The sequence below is a fragment of the Rhinolophus sinicus genome, linkage group LG01 (genome assembly GCF_036562045.2).
Source record: "Rhinolophus sinicus isolate RSC01 linkage group LG01, ASM3656204v1, whole genome shotgun sequence".
Classification (NCBI taxonomy): Eukaryota; Metazoa; Chordata; class Mammalia; order Chiroptera; family Rhinolophidae; genus Rhinolophus; species Rhinolophus sinicus.
The window spans coordinates 115,234,086-115,253,776 of NC_133751.1; the positions used below are offsets into that span (position 1 = coordinate 115,234,086).

Genomic DNA, 19,691 nt, shown 5'->3' on the forward strand with positions numbered 1-19,691 from the left:
TCTACCCCAAATTCATGCTGTCATTTTGAGGGAGTAGTATTGTCCTGGGGTCCAGAACCTCAAGTTACCACTTTAGGTAGATTTTAAATTCCCTGAGCTTCATTTTTTCTCATCTGTAACAGAAAATAATAACTATTGCAAGTGGTTGTCATGTCATGGCTTCTGACCCAGGGAAGTTTCTTGGTCCCTCTTAGGGACAGGGATAAGAATCTTGGTGGGGTAATGGAGAATAGTCAGAATCAGACTCTGTGCGCCTGCAGGCTGGGACATCCCCAAATGCCACGCTGTTCTCTCATCAAGTACAATGTCATACCTAAATGCATAAGAGCTTGTACAAGGCTTAGCACAGAGTAAGCATTTATTTGGTAAATCTTATTTCCACCCTCTTCTCTGGGTGCATCTTTCAGATGCAAATCAATAGTTCCCTTTCCAAAGCTAATGTTGGAGTAAGAAAGAATAAAAGATACAGAAGGGACAACATCCTGGACAAGACCCTCACTTCTGAACAGGTGGGATTTGATCTGCTGAACTTGGAGGAGCCCCACCCCTCAGGAAAATCACCATCTAATTGTCTCTGTACCATTACACAGGATCCTATAGTTGTGTCTAGATGACTTTGCATTGTGAAAAGTGCCTCGAGTTATTCATGAATTAGTTACACTGTTTGGTAATGATTTTAGAAAATGGCTTAGGATACAATCTATAATTGACCATCACTTATATTTTCCTTTATGGAAGTATCTGAAGCCAGCACTAACTGCTCTGCTATCTCTGCAATCAGCTGGCTGCACGGGACTGACAGACATTATGAAAACACCAAGGGTGAGGTGTTTGGGTATAGTTTTGAGCAAGCTCTACGTTTCATATGTTTAAACTTTTTTTTTTAAAATCCTCATTCTACGTTCACCTTACTTGATTTTGGAATATTTTTGGAATATTGCATTTTCACCATTTCTGTGAGGTAGTACACACAAAATTAAAGGCTAAGCATAACTCTCAGAGCTGGTTATTAAACTCAGTATGGCAACTCAGTTCCTCGTTATGTGGATGTATTTGTGCAGAGAGTCAAATAACCACCCACCTCACTCCCTGGAATAAAAGCATTAGAACATGTATCGTAGGTGTCATCCAGAGTGGGTCTTTTGAAATTATCTTTATAAATAGCATTTAGAAAAAGTAAAATAATGAGTTGAAAAAATCATGACTCAATAGATGTAATGGCTTCCTTAAGTAGCAATTTTTGTTCACATCCCCAGATTTTCACTAAGTATTATCTTCTACTTCTCCACATGCATGCCTACCCTTTACCCACCACAGACATGCACTTAATCCTCTTTTCTCTTTCCTTGCCTTTGACACGCTATTTCCTGTAGTAAAGCCCTCTTCTTGTCCATGTGGCTAACACTCATGTGCCCCTCAGGACTCTGACTCAGGCTTTATCACCCTAGCAAGCTTTCCCTGATCCTCCAGTATTCTTACCTATGCATATATTTTCCAGCATTTCTCTGCACTATATTGTAATGGTCTATTGTCCTGGGTCTCTCACTAGGCTGTGGGTATCTTGAAAGGAAGGCTATATCTTCCTTTGCTAAGCCAGTGTTCATACACTCTTCCTGGCACATCATGGGTGTGGACCTTCTTTTGCTGCATATTGATGGAGAGAAGGCCCGCTCTGGATGACTTCTGCAATGTGCTCCATGGGAGACGTGAGGACATGTGCAAAAGCTCCTTGTTAGGAGCTTCTCAGTGGCATTTTAGCCAACAAGGTAACAAACCACAACCCAATATTTCTGTGAATTTGCATTATTTTATATGGTTAATACCTGTGCTTATCAAAACTTTTTTTTTTTAATTTGCACTTACATACGTGCAACTACCATTATTTCCAAATATTTCAACATTTTAAGTACCATGATCAAAAACATTTACATTTAAAAGTAATTGGATAGTAAAAAGAGAACATAAAATTTACAAAGCTGCCTCATCCTGAGTACTTTAAAGACTAATTACTATCTTGAGTCCTAATGACTATTGCCTTCAAACCCCATAAATCATAAACAAATAAGAGGAGAGAGTTTTTTAAATGTAAGTGTACGCTAATTGGGTCTCAGAAGGCAAGAAAGCAGATCTTTAGAAGCTCGATGAATTCTCTATGCACATAAAGCATCAACCAGTCCCCCCCATGGAGTTTTGTGGACTGTGCCTTTTACACACACTGTAATGACTGAATTCAGAGGACAAGCCTGAACCAGAGGAATCTATTTGGTTTCATTCACACATAGCAACTGAAAAATAAAATCAAAGAAACTCCTAGTTCTGTAATTTAATGTATTTCTCTTTTGTGGAAACCAGACTTTCCATGGCACAGGCAATAAAGAAACATGGGTCTGGACCAAATGCCATGGAAAAGGGGTAGTTGGTCTTCATTTATTACCAATAATGGACTCTTTTTTCTATGCAAATGACTTTTGAGTTAAAGGTAAGACAGGTTGTGGAATATTTTCTGCAAACGTAAACAGCAGCACTGAAATAGAAGATAATCTTTGCTTATTAAGGTGCTTAGAATAGGGCTGAATGAAGTAAACCAGAACCCATCATCAACCAGGATGGAGGATTTGGTACCTGTTTATTACTTCCTCTGAGAGTTTTCAAGGTTATTTTTGAATAAGAAATGAATCGAGCCCTAGAAAACTATCATAGCTGAGTGAATCTGGGAATGCTCAGCACATTGCAGCTACTGACTCATGAGAAATTCTCAAGTAGCTGAGAATGTTTTCTTTAGGATAGCTGATTCTTTTTGGTTCTAATCTGCCCTCACCTTGCCGAAGATAGAAAAAAGGGAGAACAACATTAATGTTTAGCTTGACCATAAAAATTGATTTTATCTTCCATGGAGTTTGCAATTCTTTTAAGTATATCTATCTCTTTTTCAAGAAGCTTATAAATACAAGATTTTTTTTTTTTTTTTTAATTTGGAGACATCTCATTAAATTTAGCATTCAAATGTATATGCAATGATTTGAGGATAAGATCTAGAGAGCTGAATTTGGCTTAAGAATGTACGCAAAGTTGTTTTCCAGTATTTTTTCTTTGAACTCTAAGTGGAATTAACACTAGGTGCACACCTTTATGTAAAGGGTTTTTATTAAGTGTTTATCCTTGTACAGTGGGTGCTGAGGAAGAGATGCAAAGCACAGCTGCTGCCCTTCAAGGAAATGTAGATCACAGTTAAATTAGAGAGAAGTTCTCTATAAAATGACTGATATTTAAATGTTCAACCAGGTTAGACAACTCAAATTTTCTTTCTATATAAAATTAGCAGTGTAGTTTACATGGTGACAGATAAGAAAATTAACTGAACATAAATCAAAGACCTAAACATAGGATCTGAACCAATAAACTGCAGAGAAGAAAACATACATACTAATTGTAGACCTTGGGTTCAAGAGGATTTTATGAATTTCACCTCAAAAATAAGGGAAGTAAAAGCTAAAATAAATTAATGGGACTATATCAAACTAAAGAGCTTCTGCACAGAAAAGAAACCATAGACAACATAAACAGGCAACCAACTGAGTGGGAAAATATTTTTGTAAACAATACCTCTGATAAAGGGCTAAGATCCAAAATATATAATGAACTCATACAACTCAACTACAAAAAAATAACCCAATTTAAAAAATGAACAAAGGACCTGAATAGACATTTCTCTAGAGGACATACAGATGGCCATCAGACATATGAAAAGATGCTCAACATCACTAATCGTCAGAGAAATGCAAATAAAAACTGCAATGAAATATCACCTCATACAAGTTAGAATGGTTATCATCAACAAGACTAATAATAACAAGTATTGGAGAGGCTATGGAGAAAAAGGTACCCTCATACACTGTTGGTGGGAAGGCAGAGTGAAGGCTTCCTCAAAAATTAAGAATAGAATTACCATATGACCCAGCAATCCATCTTCTGGGTATATACCCCCAAAACCTGAAAACATTTATCCATAAAGATATATTTGCTCCAATGTTCATTACAGCTTTATTTATGATGGCCTAGACATGGAAACAACCAAAGTGTCCTTCAATAGATAATTGGATGAAGAAGGTTTGGTGTATATACACAGTGGAATACTACTCAGCCATAAGAAAAGATGAAATAATGCCATTTGTGACAACATGGATGGATCTTGAGATTATTATGCTAAGCAAAAACAGAAAAAGTCGAAAATCATATGACTTCACTGAAATGTGGGATATAAAACTGAAAGCAACAAAGGTATAAGACAAACAAAAAAATAAAAACTCAGACACAGACAAGAGTTTAGTGATTACCAGAGGGCAAGTGGGGAGGGGAGTGGTAGATGAGGGTAAGGGGGATCAAATATATGGTGATGGAAGGAGAACTGACTCTGGGTGGTGAACACACAATGTGATATATAGCTTTTTTGTTAATTCTTTAAATAAAGAAAACAATAAAATTAGCATAAAATAATAATGTGCATATCATATTATCTGGGGTCTAAAAATGAAATATGAGAAAATCATTTAAGATAACATTTAGAACAAAATGGGCAACTAATGATATTTTAATAATACTGATTATAACAATAGCAATGCTAACACTTATAGCCATAACAATGACATTTGTTAAAATTATCGAGTCCATGCAGAATGGCAAGTAGCTAACCACTCTGCTTGTCTCCTCCAATGACCGTATTAAAATTACAACTAAATTAGAAATTAAACCTGAAGAACAATTTGAACACTAACTGAACAGATGTGCTATAACTAAGGATATAAAGAAGTAGCTACGTGAAGACTACAAGAGGCAGAGAAACAAAATGGGGTGGCCCCACACCCACATGTACTTGTTAAGAATTGGGAGGGATAGCTCAGCTGCGGAAGTTCCCCCTGAGGAGTAAGTGGCCCCAGCTCCACTTTCCTCAGCCTGGAGTGCCAGGAAGAGGATCCCCACAACATGTGGCTGTGAAAATCAGCAGACATTCCATCCATCAGGATAAGATGGGAGGCTGCTGGAAACCCAGATGTCCTCTTATAGGGTTTGCACCTAGACTCACTTGCTTCTAGGCACTCATCCTGGGCTCTGGTGGAAGGATGTAGACTCAGGAGGTGCCAGAGACATACAGGAAGAGACTGAGTTGTGTGGCTTCAGGATAAGGGCTAGAAGAACAGCTGCCATTGTCACTGTATTGATCCCTCTTTCAGTGCAAGCTGTGGGAAGGCACCATCTTTCCTGTGTTGAGCCCTGCCCCACATGGCCAAACGTAAATGTGCATTGGCCTGGTCAAATCAGCTTTCCATAGACTGAAGACTCCCTGGAACGCCACTCTACCTAACTTGTATATCGCACATGGCTTTCAGCAGCTGAGCATTATGGGCAGCTGCCAGGCAGTGGAAGGCCTCAGGGTGCCTTGGGCTTGGGCCTTTTCCTAAGATGCCCCAGGCCTGCTACTTGTGGCAGCCAGCTTTCTTTCACACAGTGGCATCTCCCACATAACTTCAGGTCCAGCAAAGGCAGCAAACAACTAATGATCATTCTGTGGCTCATACCAGGTAGCCCTGGTCCTGTCACCAACAGCAGCTGACTTTTCCCTGCATGGGAGCTAGTCCTAAGTGGCCCCAGAATCAACACACACAGAGGCTGACTTCATACCACAACAGAGCACAACCCAATTAACCCCACAAGGGATACACAAAGGGTGTTCTCAGCACTCACCAGATCCCAAAGAGGTGAGTCTCACTCCATGGTATCAAGCCCCTCACCTCAGCTCATATGCTGTGGATGTGGCCAACCCTCACGGCCAGTCAGCCTGAGGGTCAATCCCACCCACTGGAATGTGAACAGCAATCAACACACAACTACAACAGAAGGACACACACGACCCACACAAGGGACACTCCTGGAGCATGCATCACAGGTGATCAGGTAGATTGTACCACTGGGTTCCAAAGGGAACCTATTACTTAAGTTCACCCAGCCAAGACTGGGAGACATAGCAGATATACTAACACATAGAGCAACACAGAGAGACTGCCAAAATGAGAAAAGAAAGAAACATGCCTCAAGTGAGACAAGAGGAGAAAATTCCAGAAAACGACCAAGTGAAATGAAAATAAGCAACCTAACAAATACAGAGTTCAAAACACTGATTAGGATTCTCAGGGAACATAGTGATAACTTCAACAAGAGACAGTAAGAATAAAAGTGGAAAGAGAAACCATAAAAAAGGACCAGTCGAAACTGAAGAATAACTGAAATTAATACAGTAGAAGGAATCACCAGCAGACTAGATGAAGCAAAGGATCAAACCAGTGATTTGGAAGAATGACAACAAACACCCAATCAGAACAACAAAATGAAAAAAAAAAAGTGAGGATAGTTTAAGAGACCTCTGGTGCAACATTAAGAATAACAACATTTGCATCATATGGATACCAGAAGGAGGAGAAAGACAGCAACAGATTGAGAACCTACCTGAAGAAATAATGACTGAAAACCTCCCTAATCTGTGAAGGAAATAGACATTCAAGTACAGGAAGGGCTGAGAGTCCCAAACAAGATGAACCCAAAGAGGCGCACAACAAGACACATTATAATTAAAATAACAAAGGTTAAAGACAAAGAGTGAATCTTAAAAGCAGCAAGAGAAAGACAGCTAGTTACTTACAAGGGAGTTCCCATAATACTGTCAGCTGATGTTTCAACAGAAATCTTTTAGGTCAGAAGGGATTGACATAAAAGATTCAAAGTAAGGGAAAGCAAGATTAATAAAACAGATTATTCTACCCAGCAAAGCTATCATTTAGAATTGAAGGACAGATAAAGAGCTCCCCAGACAAGAAAAAGCTAAAGGAGTGCATCACCACCAAACCAGTATTACGAGAAATGTTAAAGGGACTTCCTTAAGAAAGAAAAAAAGGAAAAGACAAAAAACATGAATAATAACATGGCAATAATTATATACCTATCAACAATTACTTTAAATGTAAATGGATTAATTGATCCAATCAAAAAATATAGGGTGGCTATATAGATTTAAAAAAGAAAGACCCATACATATGTTGCCTACAAGAGACCCACCTTAGATTAAAAGACACACAGATTGAAAGTAAAGGTACAAAAAAAGATATTTTATGCAAATGAAAACAGATCTGGGTAGCAATACTTATATCAGACAAAATAGACTTTAAAACAAAAGCTACAATAAGAGATAAAGAAGGACATTACAAAATTATAAAGGGATCTATCCAACAAGGGGTCATTGCCCTTTTAAACTTTTTGCAACCATCATAGGAACACTGAAATATATAAAGCAAATATTGACCGACATAAAGGAAGAGATCGACAGTGATACAGTCAGAGTAGGGGACTTTAGCACCCTATTGATACCAAACAGAAAATCTACAAGGAAAAAGTGGCCTTAAATGACATATTAAACAAGATGCATTTAATTGACATTTTTAGAACATTTCACCCCAAAGGAGCAGATGATACATTATTTTGAAGTGCTCATGGAACATTTTCCAAGATACATTACATGTTAGGCTATAAAACAAGTCTCAATAAATATGAGCAGATTGAAATCATATCAAGTGTTTCTTTGTGTGTTTTTTTAAATTCCAATCACAAAGGTATAAAACTAGAAATCAATTACAGCAATAACAAAAACCCTGAAAAACATACAAATACAGGGAGGCTAAGTAAACAATGTTACTAAACAATGACTGGGTCAACAATGAAATCAAGGTAGAAATCAAAAGATACCTGGAGACAAATGAAAATGAAAGCATAATGACATAAAATATATCGGATACAGTGAAAGCAGTGCTAAAAGGGAATTTCATAACAATGTAGGCCTACCTAAAGAAACAAGAAAAATCTCAGATAAATAATCTAACTTTACACTTAAAGTAACTAGAAAAAAAGCTGCAAACAATGCCCAGAGTGAGTAAAGGAAAGAAATTTAAAAAGATCAGAGCAAAAAAAGTAAAACAGTCTCAAAAACAATACAAAAGACCAATGAAAAAAAGATCTTTTTCAAAGAGTTTGCTCTTTGAAAAAACAAAATTGATAATTCTTTAGCCAGACTCATTAAGAAAAAAAGGGAGTGGACTAAATAAGTAAAATTAGAAATAAAAGAGAAGAGACAATTGACAAATAATTATCAAGAAATATTATGAACAATTATATGCCAACAAATTGGACAGAGATGGATAAATTTCTAGAAACATACAATCTCCCAATCCTGAATCAGGAAGAAACAGAAAATCTGAACAGATCAATGACTACTAATACAATCAAATCAGTAATCAAAAATCTTCCAAAAACAAAAGTCCTGGATCATATGGCTTCACAGGTGATATTTGGCAAACATTCAAAGCATTAATAACTATCCTTCTCAAATTGTTCCAAGAATTGAAAAAGAATGAAGGCCCCCAAGCTCTTTTTATGAGGCCACCATTACCCTGATTACAAAACTAGACACAGATGTTACAAAAAATAAAAATTATAGGCCACTATCCTTGATGAACATAGATGCAGATATCGTCAACAAAATATTAGCAAACTGAATTCAGCAATACATTAAAAAGATCATTCACCACGATCAAGTGGGATGTATTCCTGGAAAGCAGGGTTGGTTCAGTGTCCGAAAATCAATTAATGTCATAACACACATAAACAAAATGAAGGATATAAACATAACAATAGATGCAGAAAAAGCCTTTGATAAAATCCAGCATCCATTTATGATAAAAACTCTCAGCAAAGTGGGAATAGAGGAAAGGTACTTGAACATTATGAATTTGGTTTGCTAATATTTTGTTGAGGATTTTTGCATCTCTGTTCATCAGGGATATTGACCTATAATTTTTTTATTTTCTTTTTTCTTTCTTTCTTCTTTTTGTTTTTGTAGTGTCTTTGGTTTTGGTACTGGGGTAAGGCTGGCCTCATAAAATGAATTTGGGAGCCTCCATCCTCTTCAACTATTTGGAAAAATTTGAGAACCATCGGTATTAATTCTTCTTTGAATGTTTGTCACAGTTCACCTGTGAAGCCATCTGGTCCAGGACTTTTGTTTTTGGGAGTTTTTTGATTACTGATTTGATTTCATTAGTTGTTATTGATCTGTTCAAATTTTCTGTTTCTTCCTGATTCAACCTTGGAAGATGTTATGTTTCTAGGAATTTATCCATTTATTCCAGGTTGTCCAATTTGTAGGCATGTAGTTGTTAATAGTATTTCCTGATAATCTTTTGTATTTCTCTGGTGTCAGTTGTCATTTTTTTAGACTCTATTTGTTTTATTTTTGTTCTGATTTTTATTATTTCCTTCCTACTTAGTTGGTCTTTGATTTTTCTTTATTTTCTTGTTTCTTTAGTTGTAAATTTAAATTGTTTATTTGAGATTTTTCTTGTTATTTGTTGTAGGCCTGTATCACTATGAATTTACCTCTTTCAACCGCTTTTCATGTGTCCCAAAGATTTTTTGGGTCATTGTGTACCCAGTTTCATTTGTCTCAAGATATATGTATATGTATATACATAAAATAACATATATATAATAACATATATATAATAACATATATATATATAATATATATATATATATATATATATATATATATATATATATATATATGTTATTTCCTCCTTGATTTCTTTATTAGCCCATTGATTGTTTAGCAGCATGTTTTTTGGCCTCCATGTGTTTGTATTGTTTCCAGTTTTCTTCTTGTAATTGATCTCATTACATATCACTTAAATTAGAGAAGATGCTTGATATGATTTCAACTTTTTAAGATGATGGAGACTTTTTTCAGGCCTAACGTGTCTATTCTAGAAAATGTTGCATATGTGCTTGAAAATAATATGTATTCTTTGATGTGGGATGCAGTGTTCTGTAAATATCAGTTAAGTATATCTGATCTAATGTGTTGCATAAGGCCACTATTTCCTTGTTGATTTTCTGTCTGGGTGATTTATTCATTGATATGAGTGGGGTATTAAAATTCCCTACTATTATTGTAAAGGGGATATCAATCATCTCCTTTATGTCTGTTAATATCTGTTTTTATGTATTTATTTGCTTGCTTGAGGTGCTGTAGACATAAACTGGGATGTCAAGAAACCTTCAGAATTCTTTAACAGTGTCCACGTCGAGATTATTGACATATAAAATGGATGGTTGTGAGGCAGGTGTTAATAAAGATGTATAAAATGGAAGTGAATTCTAAAATGGATGAATTCATACAGAATATAGATATGTGTATGAGTGATCCAAACGGTGGGATTGTAAAAGACTCCATGTTACCTCAAGGAATGCGGTACTTATCACCATGCCTGATACCTAATTGTCACGTTAATTTAATTGTTTGATTGAATTAATTATGCAAAACACCCAGATTCTTAGAATTAGAAGAAACCTGGAGGAACATGCTGCCCAACAGCCACTAATGCATGAGATAGGTCTTTCTCTAGCATAGGCAGCAAGGATCCCTGTGTCAACGTCTGCTCATCTTCACCACCACCCCTGCTCAACTCCGATCAGCACCAAATATGCTACTGCTAGGAAGCCATTACTATTTAAGTGGTAAAGTGGCCAAAAATATTAATGTGTGGAAATCGGTGATGATCAGAATCAAAAGGAGAGAATGGACCATGAAAACCAAGATTGGCTGTAGGGAGGTTCCTGTCTTGGTTGATTGTTAGGTAATGCCCTCATAGCCCCAAATCATTTTCTCCTGTTCTACCTTAGGTTATTTTGTAATCTTGTTTCACATTATACGTTCTGAAATTCTGAAAGCAATTAGGAAGAAAGGGAGTTATAGGAAATGCTAGGAATTGCAGAGAAAGTGGAAAAATACTTTTTCCTATTAAACTATTCACAATCCAATTACAATATAGACTTGTGGTCGTTTTATTTTCCAAACTGGGATTTTGGTTTCTGATAACACCTCCTTCCCACCACAGACATATACTTTAATTTTGCAGGTTTAGTCAGGAATTTCTATATGGACCCAAATGCTATATAGTAATAGCATCTTTTCAAAATTTGAATGATGAAAGAACTGAAACATGGATCCATGTCATTTAAAATTTCAATTTAATTAAACAGTAATGATAAATTAATATACAGTGTGATCATATTTTTGCATTGTATGAGCCCTTTTTAAATTCTAATATCTAATATTTGTTTTTCAAGGAAGCTTACAAGTTCACTATCAGGTGAGCAAGGAAGAAACCCATGTATTCACCATTGAGGTAGAGAACTTTGCCAACAGGAGGATGCACCACTTGAAGATTAATCGAGAGGGAAGAGAGCTTACCATTCAGGTACCTTACTTTCCTTCTTCTCATTCATCCAAATGTGTCTTGGATGCTCAATAACACTTTTCTGTGCTTCTACCCCAAGCCAAGGGAGGAGCCAAGTTCTGGGAATAGATATGAACCACACTTGGCCCCAAGCTTTGAAGAGCTAGAAAGGTAGTTCTCAAAATGTGGTCCTCCCTTTCCACCAGCATTTGGGACCTTTTTAGAAATGTTAATTCTTAAGCCCCACTTCAGATCTACTTAATCAGAAACTTCTTTGCAAGGGAGGCAGCAGGTGATTCTGATCCCCCCTTAAGTTTGATTATCCCTCAAATGTGGTATAATAAGGATGACATTTGGGTAAAGAAGAAATCACAAGAGACTGGCAAAGGCTAGGACAGAAGTGTGCCCAGGTAAAATGGGAGCATGGAGGAAGGCACTGATCTTATCTGGACATCAGTACGCAATTTCTTGGCAAAGCTAGGACTACACTGAGTCTTGTAGGTGAGTAGGAGTTAGCTAGGTGGAGAAGAGAAAGGAAAGTGCTCAGGCAGAAGGTCCATGTGATCATTGGCAAAGCTGTCTGGAAGAGCATAACATGTGGCAGGCACCCCTTGACCTTCTAGTGGTCTTCGTATAAAGAGCAGGCCGCAGGCAATGATAGATGACAATAGAGAATTGGCAGGGTCCACATCATCTGCTTTAGAAGCATGACCTGAAGTGAGCCCTTAAATCTGCCCAGCAGTCATCCCTTATTTTTTTTTTTGCTCCATCTACTGTCTTGATAGTCTAGATGATGATTTTAAATCTCCTCCTTTCTCCGTATACCAACAACAATCTCAACCACATCTTCACTCTCAGCAGATGATTTTGTTTTCTTGTAAAAAAAATGGAGCATTTACAACAGAATACTCTCACCAGCACAATTACCCCACTACCTGTACCTGTGTCCCTCTACTTTTTCTGTCCTTGTTGCTGAATATGAATAGTTAAAGGCTCAATATAAGGCCTGACCCACCACTTGTGGGCCAGATCTCATACCCTACTCAAAAACATTACTCCAGATTATCCCTCTTCTCTGTTGTCAACATTTCTTCCACTTCTATTGAGTAGCTTCCCAAAGCATGAAACATGCAAATATTACGTGGAAAAAACAAAACAAAACAAAACAAAAGAAACACAACTGAAAAACTTTCCTTGGGCCAGGGAAGAAAACCTCTCTCTTATCCTCTGACCTGACTCATATACTGCCACATTTTCTCTTTCAGTTTACTGCCAAGATCCTTGGAGATGTTGTTTATATACTTGGTCTCTAAATTTTCTCTTCCTTTTCCTTAAACCCACAACAATGATTTCCCCCCGTACTACAGCAAAATAATACAGAGGGTGCCAAAAATATGTATACACATTTTAAGAAACGAAAAAATTATTAAAATTGTAATACTCAAAATATGTCGATAACAAAAGATGGATACAAGTCATGTGTATGCATGGTTTTTTGGCACTCCCAGCATTTCTCAGGACACCAATGGCTTTATCTTGCAAAATCCAATTATTTTTTATTTATTTGTCTTCCCATTGGCATTTGACACAGCAATTGCTCTCTGTTCTTGGTACATATTTTTATTTGACCTGCAGAACACTGCTTTCATCTGTTGTTCCCCTACATCACTAACTTCTTTTGTTCATCCCCCTCTTTACCTTCCAAACTCTAACCATTGGAACCTCCCAGGACTCCGTCATCAGATTCCTTCTCTTTTTTTATCTGCATTCATTCTGTGATTCAGTCTCACCTCTTTATATGCCATGTATATGCGGCTTAATTAATCCCAAATGTATCTCTAAGACCAATCTTTTCCCTGAATTCCAGACCTATATACCCAACTGCCTACTTGGCATATCTATATGGATGTCTATTTGACATCTTGAATGTAACACGTTTAAACTGAGTTGCCGAGAATCTTCCGCCAAACACCCCCATCCTCCATAATCTGCCATATCTGAGTTAATGACAGCTCCATTCTTGCCATTGCTCAATGTTAAAATTGTGGTTTCATTTCAGATCTCTTTTTCTCACATTCAACATCCTGTTGATCAAGAGCTTTCTACCTGGCCCCAAGCCACCGTCACTCTTTCCTTGGTTATTACAAGTTATAGTTACTTCTTAATTGAAGAAGCCCTGCTTCTCTTTTTGATTTTCTGAAGCCTATTCTCAACATAGCAGCCAGAATGATTCTGTTAAAAGATTAGTCAGATTATGGTCCACTTCTGTCCAAAGCCAAAGACCTTGCAGCAGCTTAAGAGGATTTCTGTGACCCAGCATGCCTGCTACCTTCCCACTGTTACTTCTCTGATCTCATCGATCTCTATTCCCTCTGCAACTCCCCATTCACCACTCTGGTCTCCTTTTATTTCCAGAGTCCATGAAGGGTCATTGACTGACCCTTTGGATATAGGCTGTGGGAGAAGTGTAGATTGACTGTTGATTTTCTTGACTGGGGGGAAGTTCAGGAATAATTGTCAAATATGTTGTGAAAATGATCCCTGAGTGATTACAATTTAATGTTCTCACCTCTGGTCTTTACTCTTGAAATAAGAGGGAAATGTCTTAGGAGGAAATTTGGTTGGGGCCAGATGAGAAAAGGTAAAGGATGGAAATCATGAGTTCTTGTTTGAATGTGTTTGGACAGAGGTCTTGATGGAACAGCTGGGATGAAATCTGGTGGGCGTTTGTACATATCATACATCAGACTTCTTTTTCTCCTTTATATTGCCTGTCTTCTTTTCCACAAATGAAAGGGAAAACAAACAAACAAACAAAACAGGTCACTGAGAGAATGAAAACTTATTTCCTTTTCTTCTCCTTCTAAAGGACTTCCACCAGTCGATTAATAGGCCATGATAAGTATTAGGTTGGTGCAAAAGTAATTGAGGTTTAAAAGGTTAAAAATAATTGCAAAAACCACAATTACTTCTGTACCAACCTAATATATACTGGATAAGAATATAATATTTTCAAAGCACTGAAGGGAGCAGGAAAAACTGGAAGCTGAGACATTTTTGTTTTGTTTTTTTAATTTTAAATCAGTTTATTGATCCAATAACAACATACTTGCCTCCCTGACACCATCCCCTACCCCCTCCTTATCTAGATCTATTCTCTTTCCTCCCCACTTAGAACAAGCTGTTCAGTAAAAACAGAAAACAGCAGGGTACTCCACTCCTACCTGTCCAGTCACGTCCCCAAGCCCTGTGGAGCAGGGTCTCAAGCAGTACTCAGAACCTGTTTAAAAAGGCAGGATATGATCACTGTATTCAGCCAGCCAAAGGTACTTAGCACCGAGTAACAGATCCTTCCAGACTACCAGGCCTAGAGTTGCTGTTCCTCCTCCTCCTCTTTTCTCTCTGATGATAAGAAGTTGATGTTGGAGGCAGACAGGAGCAAGAACTCCAGGTGATGATTTGAGAATTTTAATGGGGCTTGAGTTTTTTAGGGCACAGCTGCCCCAACAAAATGCTCTGGTGGTGAAGGTGAACTTCAATGCCCCTATTTTAAGTGCATCATGACATTAAACAGATTAAGCCAGTTTGCAAAATGCCAGCACATAACATGCTCTAAAGAATGAGGAACCAAGCATTTTTGAAACCAAGTAGTTAATTACTTCCTTTGAAAGATGAGGATCCAGAGGCCAAGAGAGGCATCACCAGAGTGAGGTACACCTGGGTGTGTGTCCCTGCTCCAGCTCAGATGCTGTGTGGTCTTGGCCCAGTTATTTACCTTTCTGAGCTTCAGGATATTTATCTATTGAGAAAAACAAAAGGACCAAAGCTTAGTTCTTGTAAAGATCATAAATACCATGTGATCTCACTCATATGTGGAACCTAAAGAACAAAATAAACAAACAAAACAGAAACAGACTCATAGACACAGAGAAGAAACTGATGGTCACTAGATGGAAGAGGGGTTGGGGAAAAGGGTAAAAAAGGGGAAGGGATTAAGAAGTACAAATTGGGAGTTACAAAATAATCACAGGGATGTAAAGTACAGAATAGAGAATACAGTCAATGATATTGTAATAACTATATATTACAGTGGGTACTAAACTTTTTGGGGGATCACTTGGTAAATTATCTAAATGTCTAACCACTATGCTGTGCAGCTGAAACTAATATAAAATAATATTGAATATCATCTGTAGTTGAAAAAATAAAAATAATTGTTAAAAATGTTTTAGAAGTTTAAAAAAAAAATTAAATAACATAGTTAAGGAATCAAGCATGAAGCCTTGCATCTAGGACTTACTGAAAAAAAGGTTTCTTCCATTTTCCTCCATTTTATATCTCATTTAATATCCTGACAAGACCACTGGGTATCTAAGATTCTGAGATCAGCCAAGCTTCTAGGCCAGATTACAAATTTTACCATCCAAAAGGGCTAAAAGACTATGGTGTTTCACCCCTTACAACCTCACCAATTGTATTAATAAGTAAAAATAAAAACAATACTAACCCATAAAGTAAACATAAGGAAGTATAAAAAAATAATGTACTTCCCACTGAATAGTTCAGTGATGGCCTAGTCCATATCATACATGTGGAAGTTCTAAGAGTAAATATTTGTGGTACACACACACACACACACACACACACACACACACACCTGTTTTTGCTTTTGTTCTATGCATTTGCTAAGTTTTTCAAATTGGTAACTCAGCCCTAGAAGCAGTACTAGTGCTCAGGTGCCGTCACTCCAAGTCAGGGCTGGAGCCCATCCCCCAAATATCCACAGTCCACCAATAGCCTGAAGTCTCCTTTGAGTCATCCTGCCTTCCTCTCCAAACCTCTACCAATACTCATTTTTCTAAAAAAAAACAACCCTTTAATTAAGTGCCATTTACTTCTCTCTCTCCTGCATTAGTCATCTGGTTACAGTGCTAAAGAGCAGGTGAATTCCCACAAAGCAGAACAGTAGGACTGGAATGAGTCATTTACTTTAACAATTAGCTCTTCCTCTATGACATTTGAGCATGGCCTTGTCACTGTTCAGGGAATCATTTATGCAGGAAGCTGACCATATGGAGCCTGGGGAGGAGGTAAGGGCAGAAGCCAGGGGAATCTCAGCTCAACCTTCAGTTCTAAGAATTCTTCTATTGTTCTCTACTCAGCAGGAAATTCCTGCTCACTTTAGTCTCCTCTCTAACCTGGACAACAAAGTATTGGGGAGGCCTCTTTGCTCCCTGCTGGAAAGGGAATTTCCAGAGACTAGGAGAAGTAGGTGAGGGCTCTGAAGTAGCATGGGAATAAAACTCTTTTAGGGCAATCTGAATTCATGAGCATGAAACGGACTAGGAATGGGGACCATAGAGACCAACAAACTTATGTTGTACTTAAAGGTGCAGGGGCCTCCAGGACAGCCAAGGGCATCCTGAAAGTAGGACATACTCTGTCTTCATAGCCCACAAGAAAGAAAGGGAATCAGCAAGTTGGCAGAGTAGATAAATGCTGTGCTTGCCTCCTGCTGTGAACACACTAATATTACAACTACATTATAGAACAATCAACCTGGAGAACCATCTGAACAGAAGTTTTATAACTAAGGGTATAAAAAAGAAGTTGCATCAAGACTGATGAGAGTCAGAGATGCAAAACAAATATCCATGCAGTGGTTGAGGATAAGCGGCATATTTCAGCCATGGAGGTTCCACCAGGAGGAACAAAGGACCCCAGCCCCACACCAGGCTCCCCAACCTGGAGTACTTTTGCAGGGAAGAGAAGCTCCCACAACATCTGACCATGAAAAACAGTGGGGATCCCAAGTGTCAGGGTAGAACTTAAGGCTGTGAAAAACCCATAGGTCTTCTTAAAGGACCCATGCACAGACTTTCAGGTAATCACTCTCGGCTCCTGTGGAGGTACAGTGACTTGAGGGGGCATGTCACAGGCATATGGGGAGAGAGTGAGATGTGTGGCTTCATGGCAAGGACTGGAGAGACAGTAGCCATTTTCATGGTGTGGGGTTCTACTCTCATGTAGCCAGCAAGCAGGTACCATCTTTCCTTTGTTGAGCCCTGACCCCAACCATGGCCAAATCTGAATCTGCATTGCCTGGCGAGCTCTGCTCACTCCACCATGGTGACTCCTTGGGACCCTGCCCCACACAACTCACCCTATGATACAGGCAATTTATCAGTGAGCATCCAGTCTCACTCACATTGCACATCTTCTTGGACAATTTTCAGGGTTCCTTGGGTGCTGGGTGGATGGAGGCTGGCTTTGGAGTCCTCTGAATCTTTTGCTGAGTAGCTCCAGGCTCAGCACTGACACCAAACCAGAATCTAAGGATAGTTTAAGAGGCCTCTGGGACAATACCATACTTAATAACATTTGCATCATAGAGATACCAGAAGGAGAAGAGAGAAAGCAAGGGATTGAGAACCTATTTGAAGAAATAATGACTGAAAACTTCACTAACCTGGAGAAGGAAATAGACATACAAGTCCAGGAAGGTCTGAGAGTCTCAAACAAGATAAACCCAAACAGGCCCAAAAGACACACTATAATTAAAATAGAAAAGGCCAAAGACAAAGAGAGAATGTTAAAAACAATAAGAGAAAGGCAACTACTTACTTATGAGGGAGCTCCCATAAGACTGTCAGGTGATTTCTCAACAGAAACTTTGCAGGCCAGAAGGGATTGGCACAAGATATTCAATGTGATAGGCAGGCAGGATCTATAACTCTATCTAACAAGGCTAGCACTTGCAATTGAAGGACAGATAAAGAGCTTCCCAGACAAAAGAAAGCTAACGGAGTTCATCACCACCAAATCAGTATTGCAGGGAAAGTTAGTGGGGTTCTTTAAGATGAAACAATAAAAAATATAAATACTTAAATGGCCATAAGTTGTATCTATCAACAAATCCTTTGGATTTGTTTAACCCAATGTAAATGTATTAAATGATCCAAACAAAAGTCATACGGTGGCTGAATGGCTAAGAAAGCAAGACCCTTACATAAGCTGCCTACAACAGACTCACTTCAGATCAAAAGACACAAACAAACTAAAAGTAAAGGGGTGGAAAAAGATAATTCATGAAAATGGAAACAAACAAAAAAGCTGGGATAGCAATGCTTATACCAGATAAAATAAACTTTAAAACAAAAGTTATATTTTAAGAGACAAATAAGGGCCAGTAATCTGACTTCTGGTTATTTAGCCAAAGAAACCCAAAACATTACTTTGAGGGGATGTTTGCATCCACAAGTTAATTTCAGCATTGTTTACAATGGCAAAGATGTGGAGGTAGCCTGGATGTCTGTTGATAGATGAATAGATAAATAGGGGGTGGTAGATATATACAATGGAATATTTCTTGGCCAGAAAAGGGAATATGTTCTTGCCATCTGTGGCAGCATGGATAAACTGGAGGGTATTGTGCTGAATAGAGTATGTCAGACAGACGCAATGTGATTTCACTTGTATGTGGAATCTAAAGAACAAAATAAACATAAACAAATTCATAGATACAGAGAACATTTTGATGGTCCCCAGATGGGAGGGGGTGTTGGGAATGGGTGAAAAATTGGAAGTGATTAAGAAGTACAAATTGGTCGTTACAAAGTAGTCATGGGGATGTAGGTTATAACATAAGGAATATGGTCAATAATCCTGTAATAACTATGTATGGTGTCAGATGGATACTCAATTTGTTGGGGTGATAGATGGGAAAGGGTTTGGGGGACAGGGTGAAAAAGATGAAAGGATTAAGAAGTACAAATCGGTAGTTACAAAATAATCATGGGGATCTAAAGCATAACAGATATAGTCAATAATATGGTAATAATTATGTATATCCTAGGTAGGTACTAGATTAGTCAGAGGGATCATTTCTTTAATTACATAAATGTCTAACCACTATGTTGTTCAATTGAAATTGATATAAAATATTGAATGTGATTGAAAAAAAAATTTGAAAGGGGGGAAAGGGAAGGAGAATTAGAGGTTCAAAATTCCACTTGCAAGTCATGGAGATGTAATGTATGGCATGGGATATATAGTCAACAATATTGTGATAACATGGTCAGTGTCAGATGGTTGCTGGACTTATCATGGTGATCACTTCTTTAGGTTATATAAATGTTGAATAACTATGGTGTACCTCTGAAGCTAACATAATTTGTATGTTAGCTATATTTTTAAGACAAATCTTAAGAAAAGAAGAAAGAGGATCTATACAGGATGTTTAATCCGTCAGCAAACCTGTGTTAGGAGTTATTTTAGCAGTTTCTTTAGTAGGCCCTATTGAAAACACATTGATAAGATGTCCATATTCTAAAAGAGCCAATAGTTTTGTGGGGA

General features: G+C 37.8%; 1 protein-coding gene across 2 annotated transcripts in view; it reads left to right on the top strand.

Moving 5' to 3' along the window:
• The window catches only part of CNTNAP5 (contactin associated protein family member 5), an 807,958-nt gene that overhangs the window by 731,719 nt on the left and 56,548 nt on the right, over positions 1–19,691 (top strand). For both annotated transcript variants that reach the window (XM_019749551.2, XM_019749552.2), the window contains exon 20: positions 11,227–11,357. In XM_019749551.2, the coding sequence (XP_019605110.2) occupies positions 11,227–11,357 (131 nt within the window). The remainder of the gene's footprint in view (positions 1–11,226; positions 11,358–19,691) is intronic.